Source organism: Esox lucius, chromosome 17 (genome assembly GCF_011004845.1).
Source record: "Esox lucius isolate fEsoLuc1 chromosome 17, fEsoLuc1.pri, whole genome shotgun sequence".
In the NCBI taxonomy this organism is placed as follows: domain Eukaryota; kingdom Metazoa; phylum Chordata; class Actinopteri; order Esociformes; family Esocidae; genus Esox; species Esox lucius.
The window spans coordinates 2,222,712-2,249,567 of NC_047585.1; the positions used below are offsets into that span (position 1 = coordinate 2,222,712).

At 40.0% G+C, this 26,856-nt stretch overlaps 1 protein-coding gene across 1 annotated transcript; it reads left to right on the top strand.

Annotated features, from left to right (window-relative positions):
* The first annotated feature begins 265 nt into the window (after positions 1 to 265).
* On the top strand, positions 266 to 6,150 carry tmem74b (transmembrane protein 74B). The gene is made up of 2 exons (XM_010903211.4): positions 266 to 1,001; positions 1,885 to 6,150. The coding sequence occupies exon 2, from the start codon at positions 1,949 to 1,951 to the stop codon at positions 2,696 to 2,698; it is 750 nt and encodes a 249-aa protein (XP_010901513.1). The 5' UTR covers positions 266 to 1,001; positions 1,885 to 1,948; the 3' UTR covers positions 2,699 to 6,150.
* The last annotated feature ends 20,706 nt before the right edge of the window (positions 6,151 to 26,856 follow it).

Consider the following 26,856-nt stretch of genomic DNA (forward strand, 5'->3'; position numbering starts at 1 on the left):
ACAGTTACCAATTTCAGCTTTCTAAAACAATACTGTTAAATTGAACAGTGCAAGTCAAAGGAAGGAGAAACCATTACAATGTTTTGTATGAAATCTGGTCAGATCTACACAGCAGAACCTACAGGTCTCGGCAAAGGACCTTCAGAACAGTTTAGCTGACACTGAAGTTGTTGCTCACAGGTCCTCCGCACAATGTACCTCACACAGCATGTTCACATTTGTGTAATATGTTGAATCTGTGGAAAATGCATAAATGGTAATCCTGTATAAATGAAAGGGAGGCCTGTTTCACTTTGTAATATGTAGAGCTCACATAAAATATATTGTAGCTGCAATACACAGCATTCTCAACTATCAACCTAATGATGGCCCTCTACTTTATCACATATAACCAAGCAATGGCTACACAAAGAAAAACTGCCCATGGCAGGCATAGTATGACTGTGCATGTGTATGTATGCATGTGTCTGTATTATAACTGCACTCAGCAGCTTTCTAAACCACCAGTGTCTCATTCTTAAATGTAACCAAAGCAAATACAGTTCTTTATCAATACACTGAATCAAGCTAACGGTACAGTAACTTCCGGGTCACACAAATCGAACAAATTAAATATCAAAATCAAGCTCTGGCAGTGACCCGTTTTTTATTTCCTATTTTTGATCTGACCATAAAAACGAAAGAACGAAAAATAAACGTTTGTGTTTTGGTATCAGATTCTTAAACAAATAACGAAATCGTTTTTTAATTTTCAGATTTTGGACTCTCAATTGAATATGAAAAGAACGAATGATACATGGATTGTACACGGACCGTTATACTTTTTACACTATAGATTCCCTACCAGCTGAAGGGATGCGCTCGATCGTGTTCAACCTGGTTAAATTTTTCGGCACTGCTTGTTTGCGCATGGCCAGTTGCTCTCGAGGTCTTTCTGTCCCCTCACAACAACCGGCATCTTAGCACTACAATGTCTCATCACGGGAGCGTCAACACCTGGGGTAGATATTCCTTTCTTCCTTTGTGTTTCATATATAATTCAAATTGCGTATGAGCGTATGTCTGGGTTTAATTCCAAAGTTTGTGTTGTATTATACGATAGGCCAGTCTTAAACATATGGTGACTTTTATTTATTTGCTTTGATGTAGATAGGCTATCTGCCTCTCAAACCATAACATTAATGAGGCCACGTTTCTGTGATGGGCATCAAGGTCATGTCAGGGTTGATTGCACAGTTTTGTTAAAAACTATTTCCCTGTAATGGACTAAAATAGAAGTGATTTCACGTTATCATTTATATTCAAATATGTCAGTGTTCTAAGTAGGCTACATATTTACCCTTTTCTGTTGTCACAGCTAGACCTTCGTCAAAAACTGGCATAAGTCTACAATTTGTAGATTGAGCTATGATTATATCGTTAATATAGATCGAGGTTGTTGTAAACCTTGCCTCTCCACCGGGTTAATGTTAGGCGGAGAAACTGTTAATACCAGTCGAACTACAACGTGGTGTTCCTTCGAGGTTAAACGAATAAATACTGCACAATCCTTGAATCATCAATGATGTGGAAAAATGTGCATTTAGTAAATAAGGGTATGTTCGATTTTAAAGTGAATAGGTTAGAGATTGTTGTTGACCTAGTCTTTCGATCTGATATAATGCCCTTATAGGCAGTGATTCCCCCTTGTTAAGAAATGGCCCTTAGGGTTGACAATTCATTCATTTTATCATATGTTATGGCCAATGTGAACTTATACATTTGAAATTCGATATTAATTGCAAATATTTAGATTCCACTCAATATTCTGCACAATTTACATTTAATTAGTAGTCATTGTATTGTCAATATCTATTTATTTAATCAATTAATTATTTACTGCAGGCGTCCAGGCAATATAATGAAGGACAGCAACATTTAACGATATGAGCAGATCGCCTGAATTTCGATGGAGGCTTTGAATGCTGTGGAGCTCTGTGAATTGGGGGATGGGGAGAAGCGAACTGTCAGCGAGGCCCCTATGACTCTGCGACAAGCTGCCCCTTCAAGGCCTCGGACAGCCAATGTTGGAATCGAGAACGCATCATTTCAGGACGAGGAGCGTGAAACAAGGTTCAGTGACCAGGAAGCAGCCAGATCAAGTGTTCATCGGTCCACATCTAATGACAGAGACTACCAGACACAACCCCAGCCTTGTCAGCGAGAAGAGCTGTCATTCCACTCTGAAGAGGGCCACGAGACTGTCTTCAATGACCATTCTGTTGACTACGGATTCATATTTGCCCTGGTGTTCTTGGTGAGTGGAATTTTATTGGTGGTCATTGCATATACCATCCCCCGAGAGGCTAAGTTAAACCCCGACCTGGTGTCTGCCCGTCAGATGGAGAAACTAGAAATGTACTATGCTCAACTGGGCTCGCACCTCGACAAGTGTATCATAGCCGGCCTGGGACTCTTGACTCTAGGGGGAATGCTGTTGTCCGTCTTACTAATGGTGTCTATATGCAAAGGTGAGCTGTACCGCCGGAGAACTTTTGTCCACCCCAGGAAGACCTACGGCTCGATACACCTGCGAATGAGACAGTTGGGCGAGGGGGGAGAATCTCTGGTTGAATGTGAACCTAACAACACTGGAACCACAGCTCCCACCACACGTACAGACAAAATGCCTGTGCACAGTGGGATTCAACAGGAGTAGCTCAATTTGAGCACATTTCTATCCACAAACGGTGTCAAGGTTTGTAATCATTGCTTGAAGGGCTGTGTAAAAAGTGAAGCAGGCAAGGTAGCCAAATGTCTTAAGACTAAGAGCACATATAAGTGTACACATCATGTATTGTTGAATATAGGATCAGATGAGAAACAGACAGATGTAAAGCACAAGAGGCACCCTTGAGGAACTCATAGTACGCTGGTAGGGTAACTTGACATGCTGCAAATAGATGTTTATCAGCTTCTATTCAAGACTTGAATGTCTGGATAATACTCATCACAATGTCAATGAACAAAACGTCAAATATCTAAACTACAACTGTTGTTAATATAGTGTAAGGATACAATATGCCTTAAAAAGTTACACATTCACTGTAAATTGTAAACACACATGCTTACCTACTAATGCTCTGATGAGCCAAAAAGCCAAGGTAATTATGTAGCAACTCACTGAACCGCATGTTGGTTAATACAATGAGGAAAATACTGCAGCAAGTGAATCGTGTAGATGTGCTTCGGAGGCATTTGTCCAGGACATTTACTGAACTAAAAAGATAATTTTAGTTAATAACAATGTATACTATATATATATCAGATCTGGAGAACCAGCAACAGCTTTTACTCCAAAATGTGGCAAGGAGAATGTATTCACACGAGATAGAATCATGATTTACTACACCTATCCCTGTTGGAATCATGATATACTATACCTATTCTAGTGGGTTGCCATAAATATAGCCTTTATCTTTAAAAAGACACCATTGGTCAAACAGATTTCATGGAAGTTAAGAGGCTTTCCTGTGGAATAATGGAAATGGCGGAATGCATCGGTCTTTCATGCTTTCTTTTCAAATCAGCACATTAAACAGCAGCACATCATTTATTTGTTTATTGTGATATTTATTTATTATAATATTTGATTATAGTATTAAATATTAATTTTTAAAAAATCTATCACCTCCAGATATCATTCCCCTCAAAATATCTCTATATACAAAAATGTTTTATTCAAACCAAAAGCATCATCAAATGGATTAATGGATAAACCTATACGTTTCTAAAGAAAGGGGTAAGACTAATGTGCTGGTATGTAGGTTCTGTTTTAATACTGGTTATTGTAAGAAAATGTATGTAGAGCAACTGAATGATGTTAAGAGCACAATATAGATGCAGTAGATATATCTCAAAAATGTGTATTAGACAGTTAGCCATCAGTGCTCACTGAATTGTTGTTTAAAAGACTGCCTAGCAGTGAGGTAATCTTAGCCATCAACATTTGTCTGTTTCAACACTATCCAAAACAATAGTTTCAATCTTCTCAACTTGGAATGCATGCAGTACAAAACAGATGTTTGTCCATAACTTCAAAAATCAACAGACAGTGAAATCTTCTTTGATTAAAAGCTGAGGCTCTTTTATTCACACCCTAAGGCAGAGGACTTGGCTTTGTGAATTGCTTTACAAATTCAACAGCAGAGTTGATATTCCTTTAGTGTATGTAATGAATTGAATATTTTACTTTTATTTTGCCCATTAAAGAATTGAAATACTGTGTTTTGAACTCATTGTTAGCCATTGATAAGGATACAATTTTCTTTTCTAGGAGGAAATGACAAATATCTGGCCTACTCATACTGTATACAAGTTATGCAAACATGACTATTGTTATAATGCATTTTGAAGATATTATATTTACAACAAATATAGACAGTGTATAAGAGAATAAGTTAAAACTATTTAACAACTATTTATATAAAGTATGTAACAGTAATCACAATAGAACCATTACTGGTTCAATGTAATGTTTGAAAGATGATCTCCACATATGCTGCTGTTCATGTAATAGGCCTACTCATAACTGCGCAACCAGAGTGATCTGGCCTTATAGTTTTAGGTGGTGGTGCAATCAGATTTTTCTTGTAATTGTGTTTTAAATTGTCAATATGGTGCCCAATGTAATCAGATCTATTTAGCCGGTATCCACATAGCAGTTGTTTTGGCAATGTCAGAAACTGGATCAGAGTTTTTTAATAGACTGGTTCCCAACCAGTGGTAATTGGACACATTGGTGTACTTGGCCTACGCATAGAGGTTACTTGAGAAGACTCATAAAATGCACATCAGAGGGTAATTCAGTAGTAATCTATAGTTTAAAATACAGGACATGATACAGTAGCCAAGCCTCCTTTACTTGGTCACTATCATTAGTCACATTAGTAATTTGTATATATTTATTTTACCAGGTAAGTAAAATGAGAAAATATTCTTATTGACACAAACAACCCTAGGAGCAAAGGGTAAATTGCCTTGCTTAGGAGCAGAACAACACATTTTTTACCTTGTGTTTTGGTTACTGGTCATATGCCTTGACCACTATGTTGTCTGCCACCCCCAGTAATATATACTAGTGTACTTGTTCTGAACTTCAGGTGTGGTTTTGTGAAGAGCTCATTATCAGCCGCTCACCCATTTGATAGCTCTGATGTATTTACATCTTAGGTGTTGCCAAATCATCAGCAAGAAAGTGGCTGTCGGCTATCAAACTGTGATCTGATTGAATCTAAGTTGTCAATTGGTAATGAGCAAGAAGATATTGCACTGTTTGTTATTAAAACTGTTCATCAGAAGACCCGTTGAATGTCCATCTTTAGTTAATTCTGTCCTGTGAATGTTAGGTGATGTTCTAAGTAAGATGTGGAACTCAATACAGGCACTGTTATTGTAGGTTTTCAGTTATTATATGCAAATTCAAACACATGCACAAATGGAATTCACATTATGCTTAGCCTGAGGTAGCCTGGCTTATTTTTACAATCATACCACTTCCCATTCTTTGTCATGCCAGAGATGACAAGGAGTTGACATAGCACAAAAATATGGAACCAGGCTAATTATCACTCAAGAATCATGGATGAGTGTAACCCAAAAATGTGAATGACGGTGGCATTGCAACCGCTCACATGCTTCATTTTATGATGGATGCAATAATCAAAGTTTGACGATTGAATGGCCATTAGCATGATGTCATTTTAACATTTTAAACACATAAGAACTCAAGATCATATCACCTTCAAGTTAGTCTCCACACTGTATACTCCAACATTCCTGTTTGTTTTTATCTAATCTGAAAGTGTATAGATATGCTCTAAGTTGAGGAAAACACATTAATGGAGTTGATAGATAAACACGTCCTTGAAAACTGACCTCTGATAATAACCAGCAAATAAAAATAAAACTAGCATGATTAAGGCTCAGTAACAAACAGCAATGTTTACCATTGATTTGTTTTTTCAGAGTCATTACTTAGTGGAGTCTTATGTGACAGCAGCAGAGAGGAAGCGATTATAACTGCATGTGGGATATTGTGGAAATACAATGCCTCTTTTTGCTGCTTTTATGATATATCTAAGAGCTGTGTGTGATTTTTTTTTTTTATAATTTGTGTGACAATAAACTTTTGTTGCTGTTGTTTCTATTCTCCTTTCTATTTCCCCTTTCTGACCTATTTGTTTTTGCTCATAGTTGCCTCTCAGTCATTATTGCTTATCAGCCTGATATCTATCTTCAGAACCAATTCTGTATTTATAATAATGGTGATGTTAGAAGGGGATATCTGATTTGCCTTTCTTAGGAGCAGAACAACACATTTTGAGGAACTTGGCTGGGGATTTTAAAAGAGTATTGAACACCTCTAATTAATGTGATTTGTCACTGTAGCAGAATCACTATTTTGCATGACATCAAACTGGGGTAGAGCTCTTAAAGAAGCTTAGTGTACATTCTCCATGGAGACTGGCTCTTGCTTTGCTCAGGTTTAGAGTAATTAGATTAAAATGGAATTGATCCCTCCAAATTGGGTTTACATTACATCTTTCATGGCATTATTGAGAACAGCTCACGTAATACGGTATCAAGGGTGAGGGGTCACGTAAGAAGACATTGAGATGAGTGGGCAGGCATTGGCTACTTTTAGTTTTCTGCTTGCCAGTGTGATGACTGGCTAAATCCCAATGACATTAGAACACACATGGGCCTAGGATTTAGCATGTCTGAAAAGTTAAACTCCCTAATCCTATTAGTGTAGGCTCTGAAATGGCAGATAAAAAACACACAAATACTATAGTAGAGAAGGAAAAGAAACACTGAACAACTACAACTATTAATGTTAATTCAATCAAGAACTGATCATGTACACAAAGGTATGTCTCTCTGTTACTGAATAGAATTAATCAAACATTGACACGTTTTGGTCTGAGCAGTTTTGTCCTTTACACTATATATTTTTTGTGTTTTTTGAAGCCAGCGAGTCAAACTGACTGTTTTTTAGATTAAGTTTTACATTCAAAGATTCATAAGATCAGGAACTACTAAAATAATGTTATCCATTTCTATTTCTTCTACCATGAATGTTTCCTCTGGTGTCTTGTCCTACATAGTAGAGAGAATTCAGAACACAGATTGCATCTTAGTATAATAGAAATAGTATATTTTCAACCTCTGTTAGGGTCCAGGTAAAGAGCATTGATTGTATTGATTGTATACAGTGGCTCTACACTCTGCCCTGACCCACAAGGACCAAACCAACACCTATGTGAGAATGCTATTCATAGACTCTCCTCTAGGTTGGTCAACAAACTCCATGACCTGGGGATCAGCCCTTCTTTCTGCAACTGGACTCTGGACTTCCTAACCATCAGACCCCAGCCTGTCAGGTTAGACAACATCACCTCCTCCACCCTGATCCTGAACACTGGTGTACCACAAGGCTGTATGCTGAGCCCTCTCCTGTACTCCCTCTTCACCTAAGACTGCGTTTCTGTACACAGTTCCAACACCATCGTCAAGTTTGCAGATGACACCACGGTGGTAGGCCTACAGGGAAGAGGTAATGCGCCTGGTGGCATGGTGTGCTGATAACAACCTGGCCCTCAATATACATAATACTTGTAAATACATATAACTATTTGCACTTCTGGTTAGATGCTAACTGCATTTCGTTGTACTGTACTTGTACTGTTCAATGACAATAAAGTTGAATCTAAACTAAAACACATCATACCGAGAGATCTTGAAAGACATCAGGAAAAGGGTTTACAATAAATTGTATTGACTGGGACAAAATCTAAATCTGCATCATTGATTGTTAGGGCTTACCATTGCAAACATTTCAGCAACAGAAAAATTATTGTTTCTTATTGGAAAAGTTCACACTGTACCTCCTGTAGACTGATTGCAAAGCAGACTCAGCCAATTCAGGCCATGGTTTTTGGATTTCCCATGTTAGTAGTAGAAATTAAAAATGTGTCTACTGTAATCTTAACTTTCTCAAAATCTAAAAAGAAAAGGTTGATCTGTGGGTAAGTAACAGAAACATAACTGAAATCCAACAATCATGTGAAATGCATTTTATTTGACAGTGACTGTTACTACACGCTTTGAATAGCATCTGATCAATAAATTAAAGATTGCTAAATTGAATCCCAGAGCTGGCAACTGGAAAAAAAAAATTTATTCTGTCCCTGGTCAAGGCTGTTAACCTTAACTGCAATCAGATCTTGCTGTAAATCTGAACATTCTTTGTAAAGAAAAAAAAGGTGAAGAAGAATGAAAGTGAAGAAGAATGGAAGTCAATAGCTAGCTAGCTAGCTAGAAGATCACAATGGTGTTTCGCAAGTGTGATTGTCCTGCGGTTAGGTTAATGTTATGGGAGAAATTACTAGTTAGTGAGGACACCGGAAGTAGCCGGTTAAAAACAGCGCTTAACAGGCTGAGCAAAGTACGCATTCCCAGTGTTATAGCTAGTTTTCAGCTTACTTTGCCTTGCTAACGTGATTCTATCTGAATTAGGTATCCCACCACAACCAGATTCACATGACCATAGATCGTATTTCTGCATACTAACTGTGCTAGATTACATCACTATTGCATGGTCCATAATTTTGAATGGGGATTTCTAATGGAGAAGCCATTTGGCTAATCTCTATACAATATTATATTTGGTACTTCCCGGCTTCACTCTGTTTTTAAATGTTTTTCTTCTGTTTTAATGCTTACCAACACCAAACTCAGGCTATGTAAATGGCTGAATTGGGAGACCGCTACTAAAGATTACAAATCAGAGTTGATTAATGTGCAACAAGACTGATCCAGAGGACCAGAGGGTATTTGCTTAAGGAAAGACAGAAGTGTAGTTGTTAATTATTCATGGCCTGCCCCAGTTTATACCTGATTTAAACACTGGTCAAGATATGTATTAGCCATTAAAAGTCAATGCTTGAGCCTGGCTCACCAATAAAACTTGGAATGTACCCGGGGCCCTATTAAACTGGGTGTATGTACGAGTGCATTGAAGAGCTTTCCTTACCACAATCAGAAAAATGGTGTTTGGGAACCAAAATCACTAACTGATTGAGGGCTGGATTCAAATTCACACCAAAAATAATTGTAAACAATTGAAATCACAAGCTTTTCCAACTTGCATGAATTTCATCATCATCATCATCATTTTGTTCCGCTTATCCGGGGCCGGGTCGCGGGGGCAGCAGTCTAAGCAGAGATGCCCAGATTTCCCTCTCCCTAGACACTTCCTCCAGCTCTTCCATGGGGACACCGAGGCGTTCCCAGGCCAGCTGGGAGACATAGTCCCTCCAGCGTGTCCTAGGTCTTCCCCTGGGCTCCTCCCGGTGGGATGGGCCCGGAACACCTTCCCAGGAAGGCGTTCCGGAGGCATCCGAAACAGATGCCCAAGCCACCTCAGCTGACCCCTCTCGATGTGGAGGAGCAGTGGCTCTACTTTGAGCTCCTACCGGGTGACCAAGCTTTTCACCCTATCTCTAAGGGATCGCCCAGCCACCCTGCGGAGAGGGTGGCTGGGCGCCTGTATCATTTCGGCCGCCTGTATCCGGGATCTTGTCCTTTCGTTCATGACCCAAAGCTCATGACCATAGGTGAGAGTAGGAACATAGATTGACCGGTATATCGGGAGCTCAGCTCTTTCTTCACCACGACAGACCAATACATCGACTGCATTACTGCAGAAGCTGCACCGATCCGTCTGTCAATCTCCCGTTCCATCCTTCCCTCACTCGTGAACAAGACCCCTAGATACTTAAACTCCTCCACTTGAGGCAGGCACTCTCCGCCAACCTGAAGTGGGCAAGCCACCCTTTTCCGACTGAGGACCATGGCCTCGGATTTGGAGGTACTTATTCTCATTCCCACCGCTTCACACTCGGCTGCAAACCGTCCCAGTGCATGCTGAAGGTCCTGGTTTGAAGGGGCCAGCACGACAACATCATCCGCAAAGAGCTGAGACAAAATCGTGTGGTCCCCAAACCTGACACCCTCCGGCCCCTGGCTGCGCCTAGAAATTCTGTCCATAAAAATTACGAACAGAACCGGTGACAAAGGGCAGCCCTGCTGGAGTCCAACATGCACTGGGAACAAGTCTGACCAAGCTCCTGCTTTAGTCGTACAGGGACCTGACAGCCCTTAGCAAAGGACCCAGGACCCCATATTCCCGAAGCACTCTCCACAGGATGCCGCGAAGGACACAGTCGAATGCCTTCTCCAAATCCACAAAACACATATGGATTGGTTGGGCAAACTCCCATGAACCCTCCAACACCCCGTAGAGGGTATAGAGCAGGTCCAGTGTTTCACGGCCCGGACGAAAACCACACTGTTCCTCCTGAATCTGAGGTTCTACTATCGGCCGTATTCTCCTCTCACACCACTCGAGGCACAAACAACAGTGAGAGACCTATCCCCGACCGTAGGCGCAGGGAAACAACCCTCTCGTTCACCGGGGTAAACTCCAACACATGGCGGCAGAGCTAGGGAGCTATAAGCAAACCCACACAAGCCCGCCGCCTCTCACCATGGGCAACTCCAGAGTGGTGAAGAGTCCATCCTCTCTCAAGGAGTGTGGTTCCAGAGCCCAAGCCATGCGTAGAGGTGATCCCGACTACCTCTAGTCGGAACCTCTCAACTTCACGCACGATCTCAGGCTCCTTCCCCGCCAGCGAGGTGACGTTCCACGTCCCTAGAGCTAGTTTCCGTGTCCAGGGATCGGGTTGTCTAGGCCCCCGCCTTCAACTGCCGCCCGATCCTCTCCGCACCGGCCCCTTATGGTCCCTCCTGCAGGTGGTGAGCCCACGGGAAGGCGGCCCCATGTCGCTCCTTCGAGCTGAGCCCGGCCGGGCCCCAAGGGGAAAGGCCCGGCCACCAGGTGCTCGAGTATGAGACCCAACCCCGAGCCTTACTCCAGGGTGGGGCCCCGGCTGTGCCATACCGGGCGACGTCACGGACCTCAACATTTTTCTCATCATTAAAGGGTTTTGAACCGCTCTTAGTCTGACCCAACGCCTAGGACCTGTTTGCCTTGGGAGACCATACCAGGGTTATAAGGTCACTCGGGTACTCAAACCCCTCCACCACGTTAAGGTGGCAGTTCATGGAGGGGTGCATGAATTTCATCACGGCAAATCATAATTGTGACTCATTATTGTGTATGACCCCCACGTGCCTGTATGCATTCCTGAAGCCATCAGGGCACGGTCCTGAGGAAATTGTGGATGGTGTCCTGGGGGATCTCCTCTTAGACCTATATCAGGGCATCAGTGAGCTACTGCACAGTCTGTGGCACTAATTGGTGGCGGCGGATGCACCTATACATAACATCCCAATGGTTCTCAATGGGATTCAGGTCTGGGGAATGTGAGGGTCAGTCAACGGCATCAATGCCCTCGCCCTCCAGGAACTGCCTACACGCTCTGGCCACATGAGGCCGGGCATTGTACTGCACGAGGAGGAACCCTGGGCCCACTGCACCAGCGTAAGTTCTGTGGATGAGTCTGAGGATTTCATCCCAGTATGTAATAGCAGTCAGGGTACCGTTGGCTAGAACGTGGAGGTCTGTGTGATCCTCCAGGTATATGCCTACCTAGACCATCACTGAATCAGCACCCAAACCGGTCATGCTGGATGATGTTGCAGGCAGCATAACATTCACCATGGCATCTCCAGACTTTCACATCTGTCACATGCTCAGTATGAACCTGCTGTCATCTGTGAAGAGAACAGGGCGCCAATGGCGGACTTGCCAATTATGGTGTTCTCTGGCGAATGCCAATTGAATGCCAATCCCACTAGAGGATGTTGGGCCCTCATGCCACCCTCAAGGAGTCCGTTCTGACAGGTTGGTCAGAAACATGCACAACAGTAGCCCGCTAGAGGTCATTCTGTAGGGCTCTGGCAGTGCTCCTCCTGTTCCTCCTTGCACAAAGGAGCAGATACCAGTCCTGCTGCTGGGTTAATTCCCTTCTATGGCCCTGTCCAGCTCTCCTTGTGTAATGGCTCCTCTCCTGGCATCTCCTTGATGCTCTTAAGACTGTACTGGGAGACACAGCAAACCTTCTTGTGACGGCATGTATGTTTGTGAAATCCTGGAGGAGTTGGATTACCCGTGAAACCTGAATGGGCTGCCTGTACTGCTTCATGCTACCAGTAGTGACAAGAACACTAACAAAACGCAGAACTAAAGAAGAATCAGAAACCTCCCCCTCTCCCGTATTGTCCCTTTCTTTGTCAATCTGGTCATGCTTCCGAAGTTTAAATAGACTCTGGACTCAGGCCATATGCATTTATTAATTATTACAATTTGTACTCTTAATGTGTTCACCCGGCACAGCCAGAAGAGGACTGGTCACCCCTCTGAGCCTGGGTCCTCTCTATGTTTCTTCCTGAATGTTGTCCTTCTTAGGGAGTTTTTCTTAGACACTGAAATTCAACAATACTGTTGTTTGCTCCTTGGGGTTTAAGGCTGGATGTTTTGTAAAAGTACTTTGTGACAACTGTTGATGTTAAAAGTGCTTTTTAAAATAAATATTATTTTATTTGGTTTATGAAAGAAGAATTACAGGGTCCATGATGAAGATTTCAGTAAGTGCTTCCATATGACAAACTCTAGTTATATATTTAGGGATAGTTAACGTGTTGTCGTGGAAATCACTAAATGGGAAAGGCACTGTAGATTATTTTCACAAGTAAAGCTTTATTCAAGATTTGAAAACCCTCTCAGCAGAGTCAGTTCAAAAGCTCTCAGTTGAAAGTTGAGCTCAGACTTATATAAATTCAGTACAGCCCATTGTGTCCCCCTCCTATGCATGATTAGTCTACATGTCTCACCAGCTTCTCTGCGAACTTTGGCTTAGAAAGATAACAAGATGTTTACAACCCTTGAGAAGTTTAACCCAAACTATAGCTATCTGTTGTAGGCACATCCTGTGATTGTGATGTGATGTGATATGATTGATTAAGTGAGCAGAGCCGAAAGCAGAGCCGAAACACATAATGGCCTTACTAAATGATTGGATTATACTTAGAATAAGCAATATGATATTATTGCACTATGGAATAAGAAAATGTCTACCATATTCCCTCCTTTTGTCTCAACAAAAATAAATGTTAAACCGTACAACCAATGAAAAACAAAACAGTAGAATAGTACATAATACATTCCAGCAAGAGCAAACATGTTATTATCCAGTAAATCAATCTCCTACCATTAATCATCATTAAACTAATATTGATTAGAATGGGCTCGCACTGAGACGGCTATTATTTAAGTCCTGCCATTGGACTATTTTCCTGCTGTTTTCCTCCTTCGAGGTTCTCTGTTGTTCCACCCAGCCTCCGTGGTCCAGATAATGGTGGAAAGAGCAATACCGACGATGAAGGCAATGAAAGTGACCTTAGTAAGCCCTCCTTGCTACTTCATGGCTATCGTGGCGGTTGTCATCCTGGCATCAGCTGATACATCTTCGTCAGGGTCGTATGGCACCTTCCTGCAGTGGCTGGAGTGGACCCACGTAGCCCTCTCAGCAATCTTCAAGGCCGTCTGGGTGATCAGTAGCACCTCGTATGGCCCCAACCACCTATGATGATGCCAGTACATCCTACGGAGGTCCCTCATGACAACCCAGTCGAGTGGTTGGATCTTGTGGAGTGGCCCTCCTTTTGACTCAGGCAATAGACTTCAACACATTGTTAAGTGCGATGCAATAACTCACCATCTTGTCATCACAGCCTTGCAACATCAGTCTATTCTTTGGGAAAGGAGTGGTGATCATCCTCATCGGTCTGGCTGTAAGCACCTCATGAGGAGAAAGACCCATAATGTGATGCTCTCTCCCTCGCATGTACATTAAGGCAAGTGGCATCACTGTTACCCATGACAACTCTATCTCAGCCATTAATTTGGTCAAATTGGTTTTTAGAGTCTGATTAGCTCTCTCAACCAAGACACCACTGGCTGGATAATAGCTACAATGTGTGCACAGATCTATCTTCAGACTAGTGGAGATGCATTCAATTACACTATTTACAAAATGGGAGCCATTGTCTGATGTCAATTTTGATGGTAGGCCCCATCTAGGAATAATTTTCCCGCATCTTATTGAATCAATGCCACGTAGAATTAAGGCAGTTCTGAAGGCGAAAGGGGGTCAAACACAGTATTAGTATGGTGTTCCTAATAATCCTTTAGGTTTATATAACTGGCATATCATTTAATAATTTTTTTTTAAGTTATGCCATTAACTTCTTGCTTTGGAATACATTAATTGACTTTCTGTAATGTCTGTTGTCCTCTTTTGGACCTGTTCTACTTGTAATTTATGTTATTGAATCAACGTTTAAGATGTTGGTTAAATTAGACCTCAAATAATCTAGTCCAAGACATGTAACACTTATATTCCTCCCAACAATGTTTTTAGTCCATAATCACGTCATTACTCAAACATTTTAATGTGCTTGTTCCAGGCACGCCTGGAATTATTTTTATTTCTATGAACAGCTGTTGACCTGACCTTTACATGATGCAAATTGAAAGTTGCCACCTTTCTACAACAGGCTATAAAAAATTCAACACTTCCAGTTACCAATTTCAACTTTCTAGAACATTGCTGTTAAATTGCACAGTGCCAGTCAATGGAAAGATAAACCATTAAAATGATTTGTATCAAAACTGGTCAGATCTAGCAAGCAAGTTTATTTATATAGCACAATTCATACATAGAAGCAATTCAATGTGCTTTACAAAGATTTATTTTGAAAAATACAATAGGATGATAACAAATACTCAAATTAAAACATCAAAACAAAATCATAATAATAAAAAATAGAATAAGAAAATATAAAAATATAAAAATAATAAAAAAATAAAATAAAATAAAATATAGGAAGCTATAAAAGCTATCAGGCTAAACCAGAGGTCTCAAACCGGTTTGTTTCTACCCCCACCTGAGTGTTTGGGTCTGAACTGGGAACCAATTTAAAGGAAAACCCAAAAACCTGCAGACACATGGCCCTCCGTGGAACCGGTTTGAGATCTCTGGGCTAAACAGTGTGGAACCCAAAACAGAACCCACAGGTCTCTGCAAAGGACCTTCAGAACAGTTTAGCTGACACTGAAATTGTTGATCACAGGTCCACCGCACAATGTACCTTACACAGCATGTTCACACTTGTGTAATATGTTGAATCTGTGGAAAATGCATAAATGGTAATCCTGCATAAACTTGTGCATAAAGGAGGCCTGTTACACTTTGTAACATGTAGAGCTCACATCAACTATATTGTAACTGCAATAAGCAGTATTCTCAACCATTAACCTCCTAATGATGGCCCTCTACTATATCACATATAACCAAGCAATGGCTACTCAAAGAAAAACTGACCATGGCAGGCATAGTGATTATGCATGTGTCTTTTATAACTGCACTCAGCAACTTTCTAAACCACCAGTGTCTCATTCTTGACTGTAACCAAAACATTTAAAACAACTTTTAGAGGCACTTCAGTCTTCAAATTAATTTATTTCAGTTGTAACTTATCAAACAATTATAATCCTGAAACAAAATACAATGAAATGGTATTTAAAAATACAATTTAATTTGACATAATTGGTACATGCATAATCAGACTAGAGCGCTTTTTCATCATGTAGTCAAAGCAAATACTCTTTTGTTTTCTATATCAGTCCTTGAACCTAGTGTTATATCTTGACAAAAGATAATGTATGAATACACATGGACTCTGAGATAAAGTTGTGAAACATTTGTTAACTCTTCTTCCTCCATTAGTACACTCAACGTAATGACGTCATACCTACATAACACCTAGCGTCGAACTGTGTTAAATTTTGATTGATTGATTGATTTCAAACCAGGATGTCCCCAAACTGACCAATGGCGAACATCAGTGGGCGTAACTTAATATTCAGGAATGCCCCCGACTTGCAGCCTGCAGAAATACCTAATTGAATTAATTCCCCCCCCCCCCCTCCACACTGTCGGAAATGAACAATCTTTGACTTAATTAGAAACAGGATAACTGTTGAACTGAACATCTAAGTATATCATATCCTACATTTAAACAGCAATAAAACACAAACGCTATGATCCAACAAATGTTTTTTATTTAGTCAGCAGAATGAACTATTCACAATTGCGAAATGTGCATATGGGCTACAACTAGGGCTGTCGCAAATATTACACAATTGCCTGATCACAATCATTTGAGCCAGATCGCAATAATTTTTTAGACAACTGTCTTTTTGCACAATTGCACATGTTTCCAATCTGTTAGAAATGTCTCAACAAATACCATGCGAATAATGTCAGTTTCGATATGATGTAGGCCATGGGTTCAGAATAGCGTTTGACAGCTCTGCGTAAGGTTATAGGCGCAGATCATTTACTGAAACTCGTTTGCTTCTAAATTTCAGTATGTTTAAACCTAGTTTAGAATTGTTTTGCAATGAACCATAATGTAGCCTAATTTATCAACATTATTATTTAATAGAAAACGCATTTCAGTCGCTCATTTGTCGGATCAGCTCTGATCGACAAAAGAAAAAAAAACAATCAATCAAGCGTGTGGAAAATATTTTTACTAACATTGGAAGTCGGATTTTCTTATTTCCAACCATATTTCCTAATTACATAATGCACATTAAAATGTATGGATACAAATATGTTGTCCCATTGCATATTAAACATGTATACTGGAGTTGCTGCCGGAGTGTGCAGCTTTTGAATCTCGTGCCACGCTTAGTCACATGACCAAACACTCAGAAATATCTTACTGAAACTGCGGATGCTTGCTGTTTTCTTGGCAACAGATCAAAAAGGTCACACATCATTCAGCTATTTAATATGCTATTAATCTATTTATTTGGCATATATTGCTATTTTCATCTGCCGTACAACTATACGACGTGATACCGGCGAAAGGCCAGCATTAGCTGGCTAATGTAAACTGTGATGGTAATTTCATCGAACTCATTAATAAGGAAGTACAGACACAAAATACTCTTGGCACATTCTAACAGTTTTATTAATATTTGCAAATATGAGAGACGCGTCAAACGCTTACAAACATAATCATCTGAGGAGTCTCTAACTCCATACAGGTCATTCAACAGTATATATCACATAGAAAAGGGGTGTGGTAAGTTGTTGCCCATCTGTCTTGTGTAACATTTACCCAATGGGCGGGCTGTCTCCCCACCTTATCCTTCTCAACTCCTGAGGAGACACAATGGCCCTCATTTATCATTCTTGCGTAGAAACGGGCGTATATGTTGGCGTAAGATTTTGCTTACACTCCTCTCACCGCCTGATTTATGAAGCTGTGCGTACCTTTAAAATCCAGGTGTACGCAATACCTGCCTTTGATAAATGCAGCGGCTGAAAACGATCGTCATTAGAATAACACGCCCCTATATATTCAAGTCTCCGCTTCCCCCACGCCCTCATTTTACGCCATGGACACACGGAAGACGGCAAAAAAGAGAAACTTCTCTGACGTGGAGATTGAGACGATCACCAGGGAGGTAGAAAGAAATAAAATTGTTTCATTTGGCAGTTTAAAAAGCGGAATAAAAGATGATGATATGATGTGGAGTACCATTCATTCACATTAATAATTGCATGACAATTTGTAATATTCGTCTTATTATTTCATGATATTTATTATTAATGACGTTTATTGTTATTTAGAAGAAGAATGTCGTTATTATTATTATTTCTATTATTATTATTATTAAAAAGAAGAAGAATGTCATTTTTATTATTTTGTCAGTCTGAATTATATTTTGGTCATTAAAAGCCTTTTATTACTGAACCCAGTCCGTGCGCATCTGCCAGGCCTAACCCTGAAACGTCATGTAAAGCGCACAGGCTCGCATCTGAAGGAATACATATAAATCAAATGCTTTGGTAAAGTCACACAAATTAAACATTGAAGTCCATGTTGCACAAAAATAAACACTGAAGTTTGTAATTATTATGTTGTTGTTTTTTTACAGTGGGTCATAATATATCATATCTTTTAGTTTGTCAGTGCGTTAGGAATTATTAAAAAATCATTCAATGTGATTTTCTGGATTTCTGTTTTAGATTCCGTCTCTCACAGTTGAAGCGTACCTATGATAAAAATTACAGACCTCTACATGCTTTGTAAGTAGGAAAACATGCAAAATCGGCAGTGTATCAAATACTTGTTCTCCCCACTGTATATACCTGAATATTAACCCCTGTGGAAAAGGAAATCTGATAATTGACAAAAAGATAACCAACAGACCTTTGTTTATAGCTTGCAATACATCTTGCTGTATCTTGGGGCAACTAAAGAAGTTTAAACCATCCTTTTATCTGGTCTGTCTGTTGATCTGTTTGTTCTTTTGTTCTGCAAAGAGAAAGCCCAAGGACTCTGGGAAGTGGGGTGACTCCTATTTAGCCAGGGTACGAACATCACCCTTACCAAAAAAGAGGTTTATTCCAGTGTGTTATTAGTATACTTCTTTTAAACAAAAATTCGATTGTATACCCTCAGTTTACTTTTTGTATACTTATCAGAGATGTACTTAACAAAATTATACTAACAAGTGTTAGAAATCTGCAGTTTTGTATAGAGGTCAAATAATGTAGAACCTGTATCAAATCGAGGGAGAAGTTCGCTCACGTTTATTGGAAAATTGCAGCACAGATGTCATACGGTGAACGTTCCATTATTTTCTCACTGTAATGTTGGTTAAAAGCTGATATATACATTGAAGGCGTTTCTGAGTAGCAAAGACCTTGTTTTAGAAGTCAACCCCCTATGCCATATGGCCATCGTAAAGATTCCTATCATTAGAGCACAACCTACAGAGAGAGAATCTAAACAGAGATGTTTTCATTATTACGCATATGCACTTCCAATGAAACGCACATTCATATTGTAATTGTTAATGGTCAGATTCCACATGTGTAATTGGCTTATACTGACAAGTATACTGTAAAAGTCTAAGTATATTTGGCATATACTTGTACTCAATCTTTTGATTGAGATATACTTAAGAGAAATAAAAGTAGTCTTGCCTTATACAGGAAGTTTAAGTATACTTGGCTTGTAGTTCTGCTTATTTCTTTTCACACATATTGGCTTCTTTGAGGAAGTACTCCAGCATAGCCTGTTTTACATACCGCTTTATAAACGTGCATGTTCAAGTTTATGGTAAAGTTAGCTATGGGGTGGAATAGCTTCTAGAGTCAATAGTTAATGGGTGGAAGTTACCCTGTTCTTTTATGTAGTGTTATATACCCACACAGAAACATATAAACATTTAGCTGATTTTATATACAATTTGTTCAAGGTTTGAGAGTAAGCCATTACCAGAACATGAAATATACACTCACCTAAAGGATTATTAGGAACACCTGTTCAATTTCTCATTAATGCAATTATCTAATCAACCAATCACATGGCAGTTGCTTCAATTCATTTAGGGGTGTGGTCCTGGTCAAGACAATCTCCTGAACTCCAAACTGAATGTCAGAATGGGAAAGAAAGGTGATTTAAGCAATTTTGAGCGTGGCATGGTTGTTGGTGCCAGACGGGCCGGTCTGAGTATTTCACAATCTGCTCAGTTACTGGGATTTTCACGCACAATCATTTCAAGGTTTACAAAGAAAAAAACATCCAGTATGCGGCAGTCCTGTGGGCGAGAATGCCTTGTTGATGCTAGAGGTCAGAGGAGAATGGGCCGACTGATTCAAGCTGATAGAAGAGCAACTTTGACTGAAATAACCACTCGTTACAACCGAGGTATGCAGCAAAGCATTTGTGAAGCCACAACATGCACAACCTTGAGGCAGATGGGCTACAACAGCAGAAGACCCCACCGGGTACCACTCATCTCCACTACAAATAGGAAAAAGAGGCTACAATTTGCACGAGCTCACCAAAATTGGACAGTTGAAGACTGGAAGAATGTTGCCTGGTCTGATGAGTCTCGATTTCTGTTGAGACATTCAGATGGTAGAGTCAGAATTTGGCGTAAACAGAATGAGAACATGGATCCATCATGCCTTGTTACCACTGTGCAGGCTGGTGGTGGTGGTGTAATGGTGTGGGGGATGTTTTCTTGGCACACTTTAGGCCCCTTAGTGCCAATTGGGCATCATTTAAATGCCATGGTCTACCTGAGCATTGTTTCTGACCATGTCCATCCCTTTATGACCACCATGTACCCATCCTCTGATGGCTACTTCCAGCAGGATAATGCACCATGTCACAAAGCTCGAATCATTTCAAATTGGTTTCTTGAACATGACAATGAGTTCACTGTACTGAAATGGCCCCCACAGTCACCAGATCTCAACCCAATAAAGCATCTTTGGGATGTGGTGGAACAGGAGCTTTGTGCCCTGGATGTGCATCCCACAAATCTCCATCAACTGCAAGATGCTATCCTATCGATAGGGGCCAACATTTCTAAAGAATGCTTTCAGCACCTTGTTGAATCAATGCCACGTAGAATTAAGGCATTTCTGAAGGCGAAAGGGGGTCAAACACAGTATTAGTATGGTGTTCCTAATAATCCTTTAGGTGAGTGTATATATATGTTTAAATCTCATTAAAAAAAATCAAGGACCAAGTCTCTTTATGTAATACGTAAATCATTGGCAACAACTGAATGTTTTAGTCCCGTTCATATGGATTTGGCAAAGGTGTAATGTATAACTTATCAGCTGTTTCAACAACACATTTCATCTTTATCATATCAAGCCAGATGGCACAGAAGTTTCCAGTCTTCCTGACCTCATGTACAAAAGTACTATGTACATTTATTTGTGAATCTTCATGTTGTGTATGTACCTCACTTTGGTACATACACAACATGCAGGGCTTTGATGTGCACACTTTTGTTTAAAAATGACTAAGTCATTAATTAAACACAGTGGCCCTCATTTATCAAAAGTGCATACACCAAATTTCCAGCGTACACCTGGCGTACACCCAAAACCACGGTGACTTTGAGATTTATCAATATGTACGTTGGCGTACGGCACTCTCAAATCCTACGCCAGCTCAGGAGGTGGTGTACGCACGTTTTGAGTTAGTGCGGAAATGCGCAGGAAAAATAATCCTAACGCACTGACAAACTAAAAGATATGATATATTATGACCCACTGTAAAAAGAACAACAACATAATAATTATAAACATTGTTTATTTTTGTGCAACATGGACTTCAATGTTTAATTTGAAGTCCAAAGCATTTGATTTATTCCTTCAGATGCGAGCCTGTGCGCTTTACATGACGTTTCAGGGTTAGGCCTGGCAGTTGCGCACGGACTGGCTTCAGTAATAAAAGGCTTTTAATGACCAAAATATAATTCAGACTGACAAAATAATAATATTTCTTCTTTTAAATAATAATAATAATAATAGAAATAATAATAATAACGACATTCTTCTTCTAAAGAACAATGAACGTCATTAATAATAAAAATCATAAAATAATAAGACGAATATTACAAATTGTCATGCAATTATTCATGTGAATGAATGGTACTCCACATCACATCATCATCATCACTATTGAACACCCCAATACATGTGATGTGACACGAAATCAAATGCTAATTGTTTCAAACGCGTGCTGTAAAATGCATTGTGATAGGTCATTTGCTCATCCAAACAGCTTTATAAACTGGATTTCCCCCGTACAACAATTCTCAATGATGGCTGACCTGGCGCTTTTAGAAGACGCATATGCGCCCTTGAGAAGGGAAAGAGTATTTCAAGATAGGCGAGATCTTCTGAATGAAGCGGATGAATGGCTGATGAGCAGAATCCGTCTTCCAAGGCATCTTCTCCTGGAGCTGTGCAATAACCTGGAGCCCTACCTCCAACGTGAGACCCGGCGGTCAAGGGCCTTCCTACCTATTCCAGTCCAGGTTCTCTCCACACTGGGGTTCTTGGCCACTGGAACCTTTCAACGGGAGATTGCTGACAGGTCTCGTATATCCCAACCCACCATGAGCCGCGAGCTGTCATCCGTGCTGGCTGCCATCAGGACTCTCATCCCACACTACATACAATTCCCATATGACAATGCCCAGTAAACAATGATTAAAAGGGGGTTTTATGAGATTGCTGGAATTCCAAATGTCATAGGTGCAATTGACTGTAGCCACGTGCGTCTGAAACCACCATTGGTTAATGATTACGCATACATCAACCGCAAAAATTATCATTCAGTCAATGTGCAAATTATATGTGATGCCAGACTCTGCCTATTAAATGTTGTGGCACGATGGCCTGGAGGCACCCACGATGCCTTAATTTTTTAGTACAGCATCGTGCGCAGACGGCTGCAGGAGGGCGCATTGAGGGGTCATGGTTATCTTTTAGGTGAGTACTAAGAGCAAATTTATTTTGCAAAATATATTTGTTTCCTAACCTCTCTTTTCCCCTTTAGGTGACAGGGGTTATCCTTACATAGTCGACATCCGCAGATCCGCAGACAGTACTCATTATTTGTAGCCACTTTCGTGAAGCGTTCCGTGTATAATTTGGGTTGTCTGTGTATTGTTTGGGTTGCTATGGGAACTTTTCACCAGGCAACGACATTGACCATGCATCTTAGAAAGGCTAATTTGTAGACAAGAATAGGGATTACAAGGGTGTACATCACTATATATGATGTTTTGAACCATAATACATCGTTTGTATTATAAATATGATAAAAAAAAAAAAAATTTAGTCAACATAGTATGGGGGTGTTCTTGAGTTTTTGGGAAGAAGTTGGTCATTTTTCTGAGTTTATAAATTATATATAGTAACTAGCGATCTAGTGCTGCCATCTGGTGGCCGTTATGCGTCATTACATGCAAAAAGAAGCACTATACATTCAATCTGATTTATTTAATTTTGTTTTATTTCTAGGTAGAAGAACCAAATTTTTTGAGGGTGCCTATATTTTTTACCTTCTATTATTTAATTATTTCATTATTTTCAACCCAATACAGTGTAATTTGATAGTAAAGGCATGAAAGTATTAGGAAATACCATTGACACAATTCTTTATAATGCTTTCAAAAAAAAATATTTATGCTGAATGGCAGAAATGTTTTCCAAAAAATATTCTTTTTGCTTTTCCAATAGATGAGTTCTTAAAATGGTGACCCAAAAGTCTGTTTTTATGTGTTTTTATTGAAGCCAAGGGGGTTGTGATTACCAGGATACATCATAATAGGTTGTATCTGTTACAGAAATGAATCTAGGACCCAAAATGTCCATGTAGTGAAATCTGGCCAAAATCCCCACAGTCTACTTAGGGCTTTGTAATGTTTTGCTTTATGATGCAACTTAAAAGTTAATGCTGACTTAAAACATTTTTTTTTATTACAAAACTCTCCATTGCTCATGTTTTATTTATAACAATATTTTGAAACTCAAACCGCGACACAATTCACCTATGCGTAATGTGTGGTTGGCCATGGCCATGTCTGTTCCTTCCAAATACCAGCATTGCTCATGTGATGTTTGTTTACTGTAGTGCTGTGTTGGACTACAAACCGTGAAACATGGGATGATTTTTAACCTGCATTTACTACAGTTTGTAATAGTGGTTATTAAGGGACCATTATTACAGGGCAGATCTGATCTTGTTAAAATGAAAAAATGGGCTCTCCAAACTCTCCAAATTGTCACTCCCTAACCCCTTCTTTATATCTTACACACAAAGCATGTCTCTCACGTGTAACTCTGTGCTTGTGGAAAAACACCATGTTACATGCACATTGTAAAACATGGAAGTTTACATCTGTCTTACCACATGGCACCCTTTTGTTGAACACCAAACATCTTACTGCTGACACAACACTTATTTTTTGCCTGGGAATTTAACATTGCGGAATCCTAAGGCCCATTTGTTAATCATCAAACATAACCCACCTGTTATAACACTAGTCTGTTTTACTCATCAGGCGTTGTAAAACATCAAACACTGACACATCAATGTAATCATAAATTACACCGAACATGCATACCTCACTCCTGAAGTCCCGCCCGTACACACGTCATACAGGAAGTCCCACCCTAACTTACGTCACAACGGAAGTCCCACCCTACAAACCGGATGTCCCGCCCACCTGTCACATCAATATGGAAGTCCCGCCCTCCAGGACCATAAATCACCATTCTGACACATTATACCCTACACTAACTACTATTATGGTTTGATACAGCAAACAGTCAAGCCCCCTGGTACATTGGCAAACAGATTGAAGATTTTGATTTGCAACTTGCAAAAACAAAACCTCCTATTGAGATAACTAGAACACCAAGGTCAATTACTGAAAGGAAGTTCTGGAAAGCTTCTGAGTGGCAAGCATTTCTCCTCTTCTATGCTCTGCCTGTATTGAAAGGAATACTGCCTGGAATAATTTGTTCCTATTGGTTTTTGGCATATATACATTACTGCAGGATAAGATCAAGACTAGAAGCATCTTGATGTCACAACTGGCTCTTAAAAAATTTATTGATTTTCAAAGATGGAAAAAGACAACATGACTTTCAACATACACTTGTTCACACACAGCACACAAAGTGTGAAACAATGGGGGCCATTATGGGCTACGTCAACCTTTGCATTTGAATCCAATATGGGCACTTTATTTAAGTATTTTAATGGAACACAGTGGCCCTCATTTATCATTATTGCGTAGAAACGGGCGTATATGTTGGCGTAAGATTTTGCTTACACTCCTCTCACCGCCTGATTTATGAAGCTGTGCGTACCTTTAAAATCCAGGTGTACGCAATACCTGCCCTTGATAAATGCCGCGGCTGAAAACGATCGTCATTAGAATAACACGCCCCTATATATTCAAGTCTCCGCTTCCCCCACGCCCTCATTTTACGCCATGGACACACGGAAGACGGCAAAAAAGAGAAACTTCTCTGACGTGGAGATTGAGACGATCACCAGGGAGGTAGAAAGAAATAAAATTGTTTCATTTGGCAGTTTAAAAAGCGGAATAAAAGATGATGATGTGATGTGGAGTACCATTCATTCACATTAATAATTGCATGACAATTTGTAATATTCGTCTTATTATTTTATGATATTTATTATTAAAGACATTTATTGTTATTTAGAAGAAGAATGTTGTTATTATTAATCTTTCTATTATTATTATTATTATTATTTAAAAGAAGAATGTAATTTTTATTATTTTGTCAGTCTGAATTTATTATTTTGTCAGCCTTTTATTACTGAACCCAGTCCGTGCGCAACTGCCGGGCCTAAACCTGAAACGTCATGTAAAGCGCACAGGCTCGCATCTGAAGGAATACATATAAATCAAATGCTTTGGTAGAGTCACACAAATTAAACATTGAAGTCCATGTTGCACAAAAATAAACACTGAAGTTTGTAATTATTATGTTGTTGTTCTTTTTACAGTGAGTCATAATATATTATATCTTTTAGTTTGTCAGTGCGTTAGGATTTTTTTTCCTGCGCATTTCCGCACGAACTCAAAATGTGCGTACACTACCTCCTGAGCTGGCGTAGGATTTGAGAGTGCCGTACGCCAACGTCCATATTGATAAATCTCAAAGTCACCGTGGTTTTGGGTGTACGCCAGGTGTACGCTGGAAATTTGGTGTACGCACTTTTGATAAATGAGGGCCAATATGTCCCTTCACAAATAGCTAGACATTTTCTATTGTGGAGAGAATTGCCAGAAAAGGCCAAGTAAACTATCACCAGTGCAAAGGTTCAGTCATTTGTTGAAGTACTTTATTTTAATAAGCGAAAAACTTATGTGAGATACTAAATGAAAGGGTTTTGGGCATCCACCTTTGCAAGAAAATATCACAACTTCGTACAGGCTTGCCATTGCCAAGTTATGTAGAAATCTAGGTAACTGCTTCTGGTCTTACAACAGTTTTTTGTTTATGGAGTTGTGTATCATAGTCAAAAATATGACAGACTAAAGAAAAGATACAACAGTGCTGTATGCTTGAAAGATGATACACTTGTCCTCATGTATCATTCTTGCGTAGAAACGGGCGTATATGTTGGCGTAAGATTTAGCTTACACTCCTCTCACCGCCTGATTTATGAAGCTGTGCGTACCTATAAAATCCAGGTGTACGCAATACCTGCCCTTGATAAATGCCGCGGCTGAAAACGATCGTCATTAGAATAACACGCCCCTATATATTCAAGTCTCCGCTTCCCCCACGCCCTCATTTTACGCCATGGACACACGGAAGACGGCAAAAAAGAGAAACTTCTCTGACGTGGAGATTGAGACGATCACCAGGGAGGTAGAAAGAAATAAAATTGTTTTATTTGGCAGTTTAAAAAGTGGAATAAAAGGCGCCCACAAAAACAAAATATGTACCCAAATTACGAGTGCTGTTAATAGTGTGGGGGTTGAGAAGCGCGCTCCAGCAGAGGTAAGAATGTTTCATTGCTTAATACAATTTAAGCATGAGTTTTCTTGTTTATTGTAGGTGAAAAAAAAGTGGTCCGATTCAAAGATCGCCACAAAGAGGCGCGTGAGTCAGACTGGGGGAGGCCCACCAGATCCAAGTCTCCAGCTGACACCGAAACGAGGAGCGGGTGGCAGCCCTCATCGGAACGGTGTCTTTGGAAGGTATCACCGGTGGGGGAGATACCGACGACATTCATGGCAAGTAAACTTAAATTTGATAGACCAATAATAATAAAAAAACACAAGTCCATAGTTAACTCGTTTCATTTAAATTGTGCTCTATTGTTTTGCAGATG

Excerpts from the sequence above, each read along its gene's own strand:
- tmem74b (XM_010903211.4), top strand. The coding sequence starts at position 1,949 with ATGGAGGCTTTGAATGCTGTGGAGCTCTGTGAATTGGGGGATGGGGAG.